This window comes from Meles meles, chromosome 4 (genome assembly GCF_922984935.1).
Source record: "Meles meles chromosome 4, mMelMel3.1 paternal haplotype, whole genome shotgun sequence".
Taxonomy (NCBI): domain Eukaryota; kingdom Metazoa; phylum Chordata; class Mammalia; order Carnivora; family Mustelidae; genus Meles; species Meles meles.
The window spans coordinates 149,275,160-149,288,753 of NC_060069.1; the positions used below are offsets into that span (position 1 = coordinate 149,275,160).

The 13,594-nt window shown below is 41.4% G+C and overlaps 1 protein-coding gene across 5 annotated transcripts in view; it reads left to right on the forward strand.

Annotated features, from left to right (window-relative positions):
• The first annotated feature begins 615 nt into the window (after positions 1 to 615).
• The window catches only part of MAP3K7CL (MAP3K7 C-terminal like), a 64,028-nt gene continuing 51,049 nt past the window's right edge, over positions 616 to 13,594 (forward strand). Inside the window, exons 1-2 of one of the 5 annotated variants that reach the window (XM_046002855.1) lie at positions 616 to 819; positions 2,876 to 2,984. In XM_046002855.1, coding sequence (XP_045858811.1) covers positions 2,915 to 2,984 — 70 coding nt within the window. In that variant the 5' untranslated portion in view covers positions 616 to 819; positions 2,876 to 2,914. Of the gene's footprint in view, positions 820 to 1,350; positions 1,383 to 2,600; positions 2,619 to 2,875; positions 2,985 to 13,594 lie in introns of those variants that run through there. The other 4 variants (XM_046002857.1, XM_046002854.1, XM_046002853.1 and 1 more) reach the window with 4 other exon arrangements.

Sequence of the window (13,594 nt, forward strand, 5' to 3'; positions counted from 1 at the left end):
CTATGGCTTGTCTTTGCAGTCTCTTCACACTTCTTTATCTTTAATTATTCAACCTCAATATCATCATCCAACTCTTTTAAACTAAAACACCTGCAGGTTTATAGCTACTAAAGAGGATGAACAAGTGAAATGCTCCATTCCTTTTCACCATGGACTGGTTTTGCAGTCGGGTGTGTTTGTAGATGGGATCGAGTCCTCGAGCCCATCAGCGTCCATCTCAAGCCTCACGTTCTTAACTGGGATCCTTGCTGCTATCATCTGAGAGTCAGCCTGCGGCTTGTCCGAGTTGGCCGGGTCTTGCTGAGCCGATTGGAGCTGCTGACATTTTTGCTGACTGGAGTCATGCTATCTTTGCCAGTTTGCTGGAATAGACACAGACACCGATTGGGTCACGCTGAAGACATTCCTGTCTTGTGAAGCAAGTCTGTTTGTATTTTAGGTTTGCCAGGACTAATGAATTAAAACATTTGGACTCTCCACAACTTGCTGTTTATCAATGCCTCTGACAGGAGGAGGGTTTTCTTTTGCACTTGCTTTTTCTAGAAGCATGACCACATCCTGGCTGCTGGAGAGGCAAGGAAAGGAGAGAGGGGTTGCGGAGGGAAGCGGAACAGGGAGGCCCGTGGGACGCCGGGTCTGGGGGAGAGCAGGTAGCAGTGAAGTGCCCTGACAGCTGTCATTGCTCCTCAGACTGTCCGTGACTGCTATGCAGCAGGTGCAGCCTGCTCTCTTACTAGGTCCTCACTCCACAAAGGCAACGACTGGCCAAGGCAGTGGCTGGCCCTGGATTACACAAGCGCAGACACTCAGCTAAGTGAGGTAAGGCAACAGGTGTGAAAACCGAACTAAACGCTCGGGGCACCAGCAACTTAACCGAAGCCCTGGTACAGCCTAGAGGAGGAATCAGTGGTCCATTTCCCCAGGCGGTGTGATGAAAAGGCAAGTTGGTTGAGGGGCTCTCCTGGCTGACACCGTGTGGAGCTCAAAATCCACCCCACTTGGCCGCTGTCATCCTTTCCAAGGCAGACAGATGTTCTCGGTTGTGTGGAGGGGAGGGGCTCTCATGAGCTGTGTTTATCCACTTCCTTTCCCCGCGATGGAAACCTTGAGGCAAATTCCCACCTCCCGTGCTTTATTTCTTGGTGCAGGAAAGCACTGGGAGATTGAGCCAAAAGAACAGAGCTTTTCATCCTTAGATGTTAGGTACGATGGGTTGGTGATGGTACAGTGCATAACAGTCAGACCTTTTCTCTTAGCTACAACTTTAAGTTTTTTTTTTTTTTATTGTTTGTTTTGTTAAATTTGAGACAGTCTGTTCTATTCCCTAGGAACAGGTGGCTAACAAGATGGTTGATTCTAAGCAGAGGAGACTACACAGAAATGTATGTCAGAGCTAAGATAAAACAAATCCAGAGTCAAGTAACAGCAACTTTATATTACCCTTTTCTTAAGTTGAATGTTTCATGTTATTATTATTTTTTTTCTAATGTAGAAGGACATGACTCGGAGTGCTTTATGGTTCATTGCTATTTGTGGTTTTAAATGAATGGGTCAAATACGATTCTAACTGGGTGATAAACAGCTGTCAGTTTGTCTCCAAAGCTATACTAGGTGTTTAATATAAGCCTGTTCTCTTTCCATATACTGGGTAGGATATGTCCATATGTATGTATGTCTAAATATACGTGTGTGTGTGTGTGTGTGTGTGTGTGTGTGTGTATGCATTCGAGTTTGCTCTATAAATAAGTGTAAAAACAAAATTCAGTGTTCTAGACACTATTTTTAGATACAAAAAAGTTATGGGAAAGAGTCGGAAACCTTGCTCTGAGAAAATGTCCTGCTAAACAGTTCCCAGAATCTTGCTGGGGATGGTTAAAGAGATGATTTATATTTGGCCATTTTTAGAGACGTTTTCCTAAGAATATCACTGAGAGCTTTGCTGTATAGTCTACATGAGAAGGAAAGTAGAGAGTTTAGGGAAGCGGGGTTAAAAATGGAAAAGTTGCACATGTGTATTTAAATAATGAAGATCTCATGTATTCATGACGATCTCTTTTCCTTTGTCCCATTGAACAAAAGTTATCTAATATCTTGGTTAAAATGTATTTGGGCTAAATCCTATTGTTATAACGAGGTAATATGCATGTATATTTGCCCATGTCAACTCATCTGTAGGATGTTTTGCATTCATTCTATCTGAGTTTATAAATGATAATTTAGCAGGTACAGTGAAACATCTGTAGGATGTTTTTAACTTCTTTTTTTTGCTTGTACAATACGTTGTTAAGATGTGCAACCTGATAAAAATTTGATAGATTTATAGGTAGTTAACTAGATATTTAAAGCACATTAATATTCATAATACAACTGCGGAATATTTTAAAATGTCTTTGGTATCCTTGAAGTGGTCCTTGATACTCATTCTTTATCACGCAATAATTCAGATCAATAATTCAGGTCCAATTTAGGCTTTTGAGTGTGAGAAGCTAATTTAATATGAAGCCATCTGATGCCCTATTAGGACTTCTTTATCCTCCTCAATTAAAAAGAAAACACTATATAAGGATTGAGGGGCCAGGGTTAGATCACTCAGTGTGAAGGGACACTAAAAAAGTGAGGTGGGTGGAGAATTTACTCTACGTCGTATATTTTATCCTAGATATGTATTTCCAAAACAATTTTTTTAATAAGCCAGAAAAAGAATTTCAAAAGGGGCAGGTGAATACTTTCCATGTAGGGGAAGAGAGCTAGGAACTGGGAGTATCTTGAAAATATGAATGCAATGCTTACTAACTTTCCCTCCGATTCCCAAGATCCTCTGAGTATTTGAGGGATGACTTGGGTAAGTGACAACGGCTCTCTCTTGTCCTTACAGCTGGAAGACCCAGGGGAAGGCCAAGGCTCAGGTGCCCACATGATCAGCACAGCCAGGGTACCTGCGGATAAGCCAGTACGCATTGCTTTCAGCCTCGATAATGCCTCAGGTAAGCTCTGCACCCAGGGAGGGGGCCATCTCCCTGCCTGTCACTGCTTTGTGGTCATCCTTTCCCGCTCCACAGAGGGTGTTTAAAAATGCATGCCTGCCATGACCTAATGATGGGGCGTGTGATTTTTCATCAAGCATTATTGGAGCGTGGCTTCCAGAAATGCCTCTGGGGATGCTACCCCCCACCCCCGTCCCCCGCCTCTGATGTCTGGTTGTTTTAGCACAACCAGAGGAGTTGTTCAGCACTTTTTGCTTTCCCTATTTAACTTTCTTTTAGCATAAAATTCCCGGAGCTATAACAATTTCTAACAACTCCCATGTATGTCATCATTGAAACTGTGTGAGGAGACGTTTATTAAAGCTCTGGCAGTTGGTTAGGTGATGTAAAAATATCCCTGTCCCAGTTCCAACAGCATTTCCTGGAGCCCGAGTTCCAAATGCTGGTTTCTCACTAGTTCTCCCACACTTCCGGCTGAACAAACAGACTTCAGCCAAGAGTGATGAATGGGACAGGTGAGGCAGACCCTCTTGAAATAGTAAGGTCTGAGGTGAGGCTGCCATACTTAGAGCCCTTTGTCATGACTCCCTTCGGTGACCTCTTAACACACATATTGAATTACACCACCAATGAAGGGGACCTCAGGTGGTGTGAGGTCACAGACGGGAGGAAGGGAATGCTTGGATCTCTTTCACTGGCATCAGCCTTGGCTCTCAGTCTGTCATCTGTTAAAATCCATATCACACACTCAAACATCTCAACCTTGGGACTTTTGGGGACTGAGTCTATTTACCTATCTATCAATCGATCAGTCATCTATTTTGCTTTGTTCGCTGCCCCTATAGGGGTAATATTTTGAGAAGTAATAATTGAGAAAAAGCAAGTTTATCTCCAAAATAATGCAAAGTAAGGATCTGGGCTCTGTGAAGTCTGACATTACCAGCCAATTCAGGCTTCACTAATACCAAGTGATTATGGTGATGGTCCATCTGCCTCCATTTTCCTGGACTGCGCAGCCCCCAGCAGAGGATTTGTTCTAGAGAAAGAAGAGGTGAAGCCTTGACTCTCCATCACCTGTTCTTTCAACTCCCCAATGGCCTGCTGTTGTCCTATATCCCTGCTCAGGGGTTGCCTTGAAATGCAGCGGTAAAGGGAAATCCTCCCAAAAGGCAAACCACCCATCCCAACAAGGAAAGGATAGTTAACATTAATTGTATTTCTCTTTTGTATTAAGCATTCATATGTATTATTTTAAGTCTTCAAAATAACCATGCAATGTAGAGGCGCCTGGCTGGGTCAGTTGGGAGAACATGTGACTCTTGATCTCAGGGTCCTGAGTTCAAGCCTCACACTGGGTAGAGAGATTACTTAAATAAATAAGTAAATATTAACAAAAATAACCATGTAAAGTGGATATTAGCATTGCCAATTTGCAGACACAGAGCTTGAGGTCCAGAGACCATGCTAGTAGGTAATAGAATTATGATTTAAATGCAGGTCTCTAGACTTAGGAATCTGAACTCTATTATTCTACATCACTACTCTAAAAAGAAAAAGAGGACCCCCCTCCTGCTTTCATGCATTTAATAAATGTAAGATTTTGAGGAATAGTTCATGCTTGAGTGGTTCGCTTTCAAGACAGATACATGTGAGCCCCCAAATCTAGGGACAGAGAAGTATAATTTACTTCCTTGTGATCATGTGCCATGTGAGCAGAACAAGTCTGGTTACAATCAGCAGTCTTACAAAGACAATTTCAGTACATAAAGGTTATTTATTCCAAGCAGTGTTATTATATCATAATTTTGGTTGAGACAAATACATGTACTGTTTCTTCTTTGTCATATTTATTTATTTAGGAAGATTTTGTTTGTTTATTTATTTATTTATTTGAGAGAGAGAGAGAGAAGGTGCATGAGCAGGGGGGAGGAACAGAGGGAGAAGCAGACTCTCCACTGAGCAGGGATCCTGATGCGGGATTCTATCTCAGGATCTTGGGATCATGACCTGAGCCAAAGGCAGATGCTTAGCTGTATGAGCTACCCAGGCGCCCTCCTCATCTTTATTCTAACATAATTCAATTTATGTACAGAAAAGAGTCATGGAGAGGTGGATCTTGATCTTTGGGCTGCATAGATTCTTCCTTGAAATACAAGATATACAACTTGTCATTAATTTGCCACCATCCTCTGAATGATAACAGCCCCTGACTAGGAGCTCTTGTATGGTTTTTTGTTTTGTTTTGTTTTGTTTTTTGTTTGTTTGTTTTTAATCAGTCAGTTTAGATTGATTCTTCCCAGTCTTTCAAATGTCCCAAGAATGCCCACTTTCAAAATTCATGTTTATTGATACAGGAACTTCCAAAAGGGGTTGTTGTTTAAGTAATCCCTACTCTCTAGCTCCATAAAAAGATGCATGGGAAGATGTATAAATAAATGGCTACAATTAAAAAAAATTTTTTTCCCCCTATGATCTGTGTGTCCTCACATCTCTAAAAAGGCATCTAACTCGAGAATCCAAGGCAGGAGTGGGTTCCTGTGTTTCTCAGCCTTTCTTAAAATAATGACCTGAGAGCACTCACCAAAAATACATGTTCCAAGGCCTTACTCTTGTGTATTCTGGGACAGTAGGGACAGATGGAGGCCTAGCAATCTGTATTTCTGTATGCATGTGAAGTTTGTGAGTGCACAGAAAGATGTTTCGCAGATATTTGGAGACACTCCCTCTGAATTCTTGAGTAAGGAGCCTGTGGAGTGTCACACTGAGCAACACTGGCAATCACGCACACTGTGCATGCCTTTTGAATTCCAGCGCATTCTAGAGCACACATTTAGAGGGAAAACAAAGGCAAACATCCTAGATTCCCATGGTAAATAGGGAAACTAGATGGAATTTTGGGAAGTAATTCCATATTTAAGGACTGATCATTGAGAGGTATGCAGAGTCCATGAGAAAAGAGACCTCTTTGCCTGTTAATATTAAATTTATTCATTTCTTATGAGTTTAATACAGTGCTCATTCCTTTAGTTATTTTAGAATCTTTTTTGCATATTTTTCTGACATGATTTGGTGTAGAGGTTAAGGACATAGGGCTTTGGAATCCCCAAGACGTGGTTTCTAGACTCATCTCTATCACTATGTGTGTGATTTTGCACAGGTCACTCAATTTTGCTGAACCTCAGTTTCCCACAAGATGTGTATAGTGGTAATTCACACAGTGGTTGTTACAATTAAATACCACTATATAAGGAGAGCATTTAGCATAGTGCTTGACACAGATTCAGGACTCAAATGGTCCTTGTACCTATGATCATCGGTTCTGGAGTATTAAGGAAAATACAGATGTCTTAAGCAGTTTTACGTCTCACCAACATCTTCCACATGTACTTAATGTCAAGATAGAGATTATAGTATAACTGGCCTGAGATTATTTAGAGAGTGGTTATGCAATTGGTGGATTCTGGGTACCCCTGTCTCTCCTCTTATCAATTAGCTGAACTTAGTTTCTATGTTTTTGCACACTGCCACAGGTGAGTGAGATGTGCAAATGCAAAGTATGGCATGATCCCTCCTATAGGCTTCAAAAAGAAAGTTGGGGGGAAAAATCTGTGGATTGAACAACCTCTTGGGAGATGTGATATTCAACCTGCTCTTGAAGAAAGGTGGGGTATTAAAAGGCAGTGTAGGAAAGGAGCCATCTCTGGGTACCAGGTAAAAAAATGGGAGCTATATAACTTTTATTTATTTATTTATTTTTTGACAGACAGAGATCACAAAGAGGCAGAGAGGCAGGCACAGAGAGGAGGAAACAGGCTCCCTGCTGAGCAGAGAGCCCGATTCGGGCTTGATCCCAGGACCCTGAGATTATGACCTGAGCTGAAGGCAGAGGCTTTAACCCACTGAGCCACCCAGGTGCCCCATGGGCTATATAACTTTTAAAAATTCTTCCTTTTCCTTCCAAACAGAAAGGCTGAGCAAAACCTAAACGTCAGGAAGAGCATGATATATATTCATGAGATAGTGAAATTCTCGTCAGCTGGAGCAGAGGTCTGGAGGGTGGAAGAGTGGCATATCATTTAACGAACCTGCTTTGAGCTTTACCTGGAATATCTGTGTATATAGCCATTGGCTAGGGTTAACTATATAATCCTAAAAGTTCAACAACAGGGTTTGGATTTGATCTGAAAAAAATCGAGTGTCCAAAGTTCTTGAGCAAGGGAGTGATTGGATGAAAATGGTCAATGTTTGATTGGTTGAATAGTCTGGAATGGGTAGAGATGAGAGAATGGAAGAGGCTTTTTTTAAAAATATATATATTTATTTATTTGAGAGAGAGAGAGAATGAGAGTGAGCCCAAGCAGGTAGAAGAGCAGAAGGAGAGGGAGAAACAGGCTTCTCGCCGAGCAGGGAGCCCGACGCAGGGCTCGATCCCAGGACACTGGGATCATGACCCAAGCCGAAGGCAGACGCTCAACCGACCAAGCCACCCAAGTGCCCCGGAAGAGGCTTTTTGTAATGGTACAGAGACAAGTACTGAGTGCCTAGATCAGACGATGGAATGGGATGACTGAATTCAGAGTACATTATGAAGGGAGGGTTGAAAGGACTTGTTGACAGACTGGCTCTAGATGGTGCGTTAACATGGTCTATTGATAGCAGAATGTGCCACAAACTCCAGATAGACTGTGGACCTTCAGGGGCTTAAATACAGGAAACAAGTTTTTAGTGGGGAAGTGGGGGCGGGGGGGAGATTGTAGAAAAAGCCTTTTATTTTTATTATTATTATTTTTTAAATATTTTATTTATTTATTTGACAGAGAGAGAGGTCACAAGTAGGCAGAGAGGCAGGCAGAGAGAGAGGGAGAAACAGGCTCCCACTGAGCAGAGAGACCGATGCGGGGCTCGATCCCAGGACCCTAAGATCATGACCTGAGCTGAAGGCAGAGGCTTAAACCACTGAGCCACCCAGGCGCCCCAAGCCTTTTAAAATACAATCACCACTTCTAGCTCATCATCAGAACCCTTCATTAAGTAACACTTAGCTAACCACAGTTCCTGGAGGCATCAATGACTCTTTTTAATAAACTAATGATATGATTGGCATTACTTCTAACCTGAGAATTCCAAAGAGTTAACTTTCTAAATTGGGACATTTCTGGAGTTAGTTTTCCCAATAGAAAATATGCAGAATAGAAACATGAATCCCATCTTTTTGGTTATTAGAGAATCACTGGCTCTTCTCCAGTTGGAGAGAATTTGGAGTTGGACAGACATGAGGATTTCATGTTCATTACTTGAGAGTTTCCTTTATTTCAGTCAAGCTATTAAATCTGCTACACTCAAGTGTAAAATTTAGACCTTGGCTTTGGGGCTCTTTTTGTTGTTGTCGTTAAGTTCTTAGTTTTGTTTTGTTTTTTTTTTAGGAGGAGTCAAGGATACTAGTATCAGCCGAAACCGGTAGTTTTCAACATCTTGTTTTTATTTTATTTTAAAAAATATTTTATTTATTTATTTGACAGAGATCACAAGTAGGCAGAGAGGCAGGAGGAGAGAGAGAGAGGAGGAAGCAGGCTCCCTGCTGAGCAGAGAGCCCGATGCAGGGCTCGATCCCAGGACCCTGGGCCGAAGGCAGAGGCTTTAACCCACTGAGCCACCCAGGCCCCCTCAACATTTTGTTTTTAAAAAAAATCTTTCAGGCTATTAGAATTTTTCATATCTGGCCATGAATTAATCATATGACACTTAATTAAAAAAAAATCCAAGACCCATTCTGTCAATATCTCTTTGATACTATAGGAGAATACTACTATTGATAGGAGAATACTCCTATATTGATAGGAGAATACTACTATTCTCCTCACATATCAGGGCATTTGTGTGGAAGTAGAAATGGGGTCGAGCACCTGACGTAGTGCACGTTGAAGCTGATTTCACTGGCTGTTGTGAATGTCGAGTGTGCACGTGCACAACTGGTTCTCAGCAAAATCGTGATGTGGGTGAAATGTCTCTTGTCATCATTGTTTTCCTTCAACTTTTTCTACCTCTGGTAGCTTTGGGAATTATTTCCCTCTCCCTCCTCAGGACCCTAATGTTTTCTGTCTTCTTTTGCTCCATGCTCTCAATCCTTGTTCTCTGGAAAGACTGGAGAAACCTCATTCACACTAAGCATTAAGTGAATGAATATTGAGGTTTACTTAAAAAAAAAACAACAAAACTCTTGGGGTGTTTTTATTTTTCTTTTCTCTCTCTCTCTCTCTCTCTATATATATTTTTAATATCCACAGGGGAATTGATAGGAAGTCAAGTTTTAAAGCTCCCCCTGGAATTTTGCCAGCTGGTGAAGGGTGAGGATGGTGTTTAGAAGAATAGGGGCTCAGGGAGCTGTTTGGGGCTCTTTCAATCACCTTTCCTAACTCTGACCCTGCCTCCAAAGCTGTCTTAGCACTCTGTGACAACAAGCAGTCAAAAGCTTCATAGATCCATCTGGGGGGAGTTGAGGGGGCAGGGGTCTCCTATATTTACATCTTTTACAAAGCATAGAGTTGAGAACCATAGTAAAAATGTAATAATCAAATACTATAAAATCAATAATATAATATCTGTAACCACTTTGAGTTTGTTATTCTGATATCAGATGAAGTTTCTTTGAGATACAGCTGGATTTATCCATTTGTATCTGTTGCTTAAGGCCACAAAGGCTGGAAGAGAAGTCATTATTTGGGTACCTAGATGCTTTTACTCATATCATCTCGTCAATTTAGACTGGCAGCAACTCTGCGGGAGGATGTCATTACACCCATTTCACAGATGCGGACCATTGGCTAAGGGAGGTTAAGGAACTTACCTCAAATCAAGCAGTTAATAAGTAGTAGGAAGGGATTCAAAGCCAGGCCCTTGGGCTGATTTTGCTTGATTATCCGTTTGAAGGTAGGGGCCATGTAATGAGAGGGAAGCATGATTGTTTCTGACAGCAAAGGGCTTTCTCAGTAGTCATGGGAAATGGTGGAGAAGGTTAGTTGTGTTATATTTTTATAGAGCAGGAAAGAGGAAACATAGAGATAAGTTTTATTTGGTGGTGTGCTGAGAAATAAATAGATCTCCAACTGGCTCTTTTTGAAGCAAATGTTTCTGGGAGAATATGTTGTAAGCTAAATAAGTAAAACTATTCTTACAAAAGAATAAACTGGTAAGATTCACAAACTCATAGCTACAATAATAGTGGCTAGATGAATGTTTCTAAGAAACATAAAACCTGTCTTTAAACTGAATCAGGTCTCTCTGTGTGGAGAAATTCAGTCTGTTTGATGTATGATTTTTTTTTTTAAGATTTTATTTATTTATTTGTTTTAGAGAGAGTGTGCACAAGCAAGGGGAGTGGCAGGGAGAGGGAGAAGGAGACTCCCTGCTGAGCAAGGAGCCTGATTCGGGTCTCAGTCCCAGGGTCCTAAGATCATAACCTGAGCTGGAAGCAGATGCTTAACTGACTGAGCCACCCAGGCATCCCTTAATGTATGATCTTATTTGTAGGTACTGGCTGAGGTGACATGATGATTACTATTAATTATAAAGAACCAGCAATCTGCTAGGTGTCATATGAAACTGATGCCTGTATCCATATCCATGTCTGTACTTTTAATCTGATGGGCCCTGAAAATCCAGTGTGTATCGAAGGGTTCACAGGTCCAATGTTTAACAGGCAGGAAGCAAAATTTCCAAAAGCTTTTGATGTGTTTCAAAATGACGTGATGTTCTAACAAGAACCAAGGTATACAGATATTTTTTAAAGGTTTTTTTTTTTTTTGATATATTAGTATATGTGCTGCCGAAGGAAGCACTTTTTTCTGATTTATTAGTAATGTGAGTTGGCAACCTTAGATCACTTATTTCTAAAAATAAAATATGAATCTTGATTTAGATTTAAAATGAAAGTTCTCAAAGACCTTTCATGCATAAATTAGAAGTTTTTAAAATAGTATTTCATACAGAAAGGGTTTGCTTTAATAAGGAAGTTAAAGGGAAACCCTTCCTAAATTCAGATTTAAATGAAGAGAGAAAACCCACGGGACCTGAGGTTATAGCTGCATCAGGGAAATCTCTCTTAACCAGCATGGGGAGAGCCAAGCAATCAGAAACAGGGATTCTCACCCTGCCTCCTGTCTGTATTATTCAGATGAGGAATAATACTTTCAGCCCCCACCATCATACACATACTCTCATGTGTACACCTCCACACGCAGGTCCCTGGCCCCCCATTACCCCTTTGGTTGGGTTTATGCTGAAAAGGAATGGAAAGTAAGCTCAGGTATATTAAACATTCATTATTGTTACAGATTATTTCCTAGGTATCAGGCTTTAGGCTGAATGAATTGACATATTTATTCCTTTACTAATAAGCTTTTGAGAAAGGGGAGGAGAAACCAGGTCTCGAAGAGATTATGTTGCTTGTCCACATGAAAAAGTGCCTGACCCGAGCCCTACAGAATGTGGGTTGATCCACTGTGTCTTAAGTGGTTAGGAGTCTTCACAGTTCCAGGAACGTTTTTGCATGAGCCTTGGCACTGTAGCCATTGCCTAAACCATCTGCCTCCTAAGTGTGAATCTGTCCCTGGTGCCCCGAAGGATGAGCTCCAGGACACCAGCGGGCAGGATAGCTACATAATTTGTGGAGGCACAGTACAAAAACCACAGAAACTCTCTAAGAGTTTCAAGTCCTCTCATTAGAGCATTACACCAGAAGCAGGGCCCACCTGGGGGAAGGTCTCTGTGAGTCTGCTTAGACACAGGCTCATGGGGCCAGGTCTGACTATAGAAAATGCAGTCAAATGGAGTGGATTCTGGGCAGGGCTGCCTCTTGAGTTTCTGGTTGGGGATTGGGGTGGGGCATGTCCTCTGAGCATGGCTTGTCTCTGTCCTGAGGTCCTCTCTGTGTGGAAACCTAAACTCTTCCTGCCAAGGATTTGCCCACAGTTATGCCCAAGTTGGAGAGCCCAGTGGAAGGGGGAGATAATGGATCCCAAAGTCCAGTCAAGATGTTGCCCAGAACAGTAGTTCTCAAGTGCTGCTTTGCAGACCTGGTCTGGCTTTGATGAAGTTTTCACTTCTTCAATGTACAACAGAAGAAACAAGGGCATGGCAGGGAGGTTTTCTTGGTGTGTGTTTGCTTTTGTTTCCTTTTGTCTCCAAAGCTAAAATGTATCCATTTATAATGGACACTCTTCTTCGATTACCTTTATCTTAAGATTTGGGGGCTAAAATGTTCTTTCTGTCAGAAAGAGAACTTAATGACACATGGTATGTGTTTTGAGTCATCTTCACCAGCTGAATAAAAAGTTGGACACTCTAAGGCATGATTCCCAATGTTTTGAGGAAAATTCACTGTCATGAAATATAAAAGTCGGGAGCCCATGGACCAGAAAGTGAAGGAGAGTGGAGTAGTATAGAGGAGACCCTGGGCTGGGAAATACCCCTTCATCTTACGACACTCCTTTCCTTCGTTGGAGCCCTTGTCCTTTGCTCTTCACTGAGTCCGGGGCTGGATGATGGCTTAGCCCTGTCCAGCTGTAGCATTCTCTGAAAACTCTAACCACATAGCTCTCATTGCTAAATAACATCGAAGGTTTGGATTACAGCCCCAGCAGTTCCCACTTATCTGATTCATGGGGAAACACAGAGAAGACAATTTAAGGAAATCTGAAACAGAATAACCACAAAAGCAACTCAACAGCTGTTCCATAGATGCTGGGACGAGCCCATCATAAAATGTACTATGGCATGTCTTAATGGTTGGGATACCAATAAGAAAGTTCTATCTTAAGTACCATTGACTTAGTCATGTTGTGTTTTGCAAAACAGGCAGCAAACATCTGCTTATCCAAAAAAAAAACAAAACACCAAAAAACCCCCCAAAACCCCCCCCAAAAAACACACACAAAACCCAAACCTTTAAATTATTTCCTTTATATTTCCAATATTCAAAAATTCCTTAGGATACACTTTCCTTGGTCCATTAAAGCCCACAGGGGCATTTTGAATAATGAAGCTGATGAATTACTTTTTTTAATAATAATACATTAAAAAACATGATAAAGTGATTTGTCAATTTAGCAAGAGCCTGACTACTTGCCTGGTACGTCATAGGCATTCAATGATTATTTGGTAAATAAATATATTTCAATAAAAATGTACTTGCATTCTGATTTTGTCATATTATAACTGCTCTCCTTAAAAAAAAAAAAAGCCGAATTTGCCCGAGAGAGGGTCTCTTGCATACCTACTGTACAATCCACTTTGTGCTTCTGAATTTTCAAAACAAACCTAACTGCTGTCAGGAACTCCGATCCGATGTCACTGTCAAAATGTTTTACAACGATTGGGCCAAATGTTGGTGGAACAGCTGTGCTACTAGTCTGCTTGAATCATTTTCCTTCTTTCCTTTTGGCCCAATCCTGTGATTCATCATTCTGCTTTTAGAATACTTGCCTATTTTTAAAACCAGTCAAAGAAGGCAGCCACTGTTTAAAAGTAAACACACCGCACATCAACTCAGACCAGCTTTGTAAGCAGCTTCACAAGCCCTGAAATTTCTGGCGGGCAGGGACGCCCGCTGAACC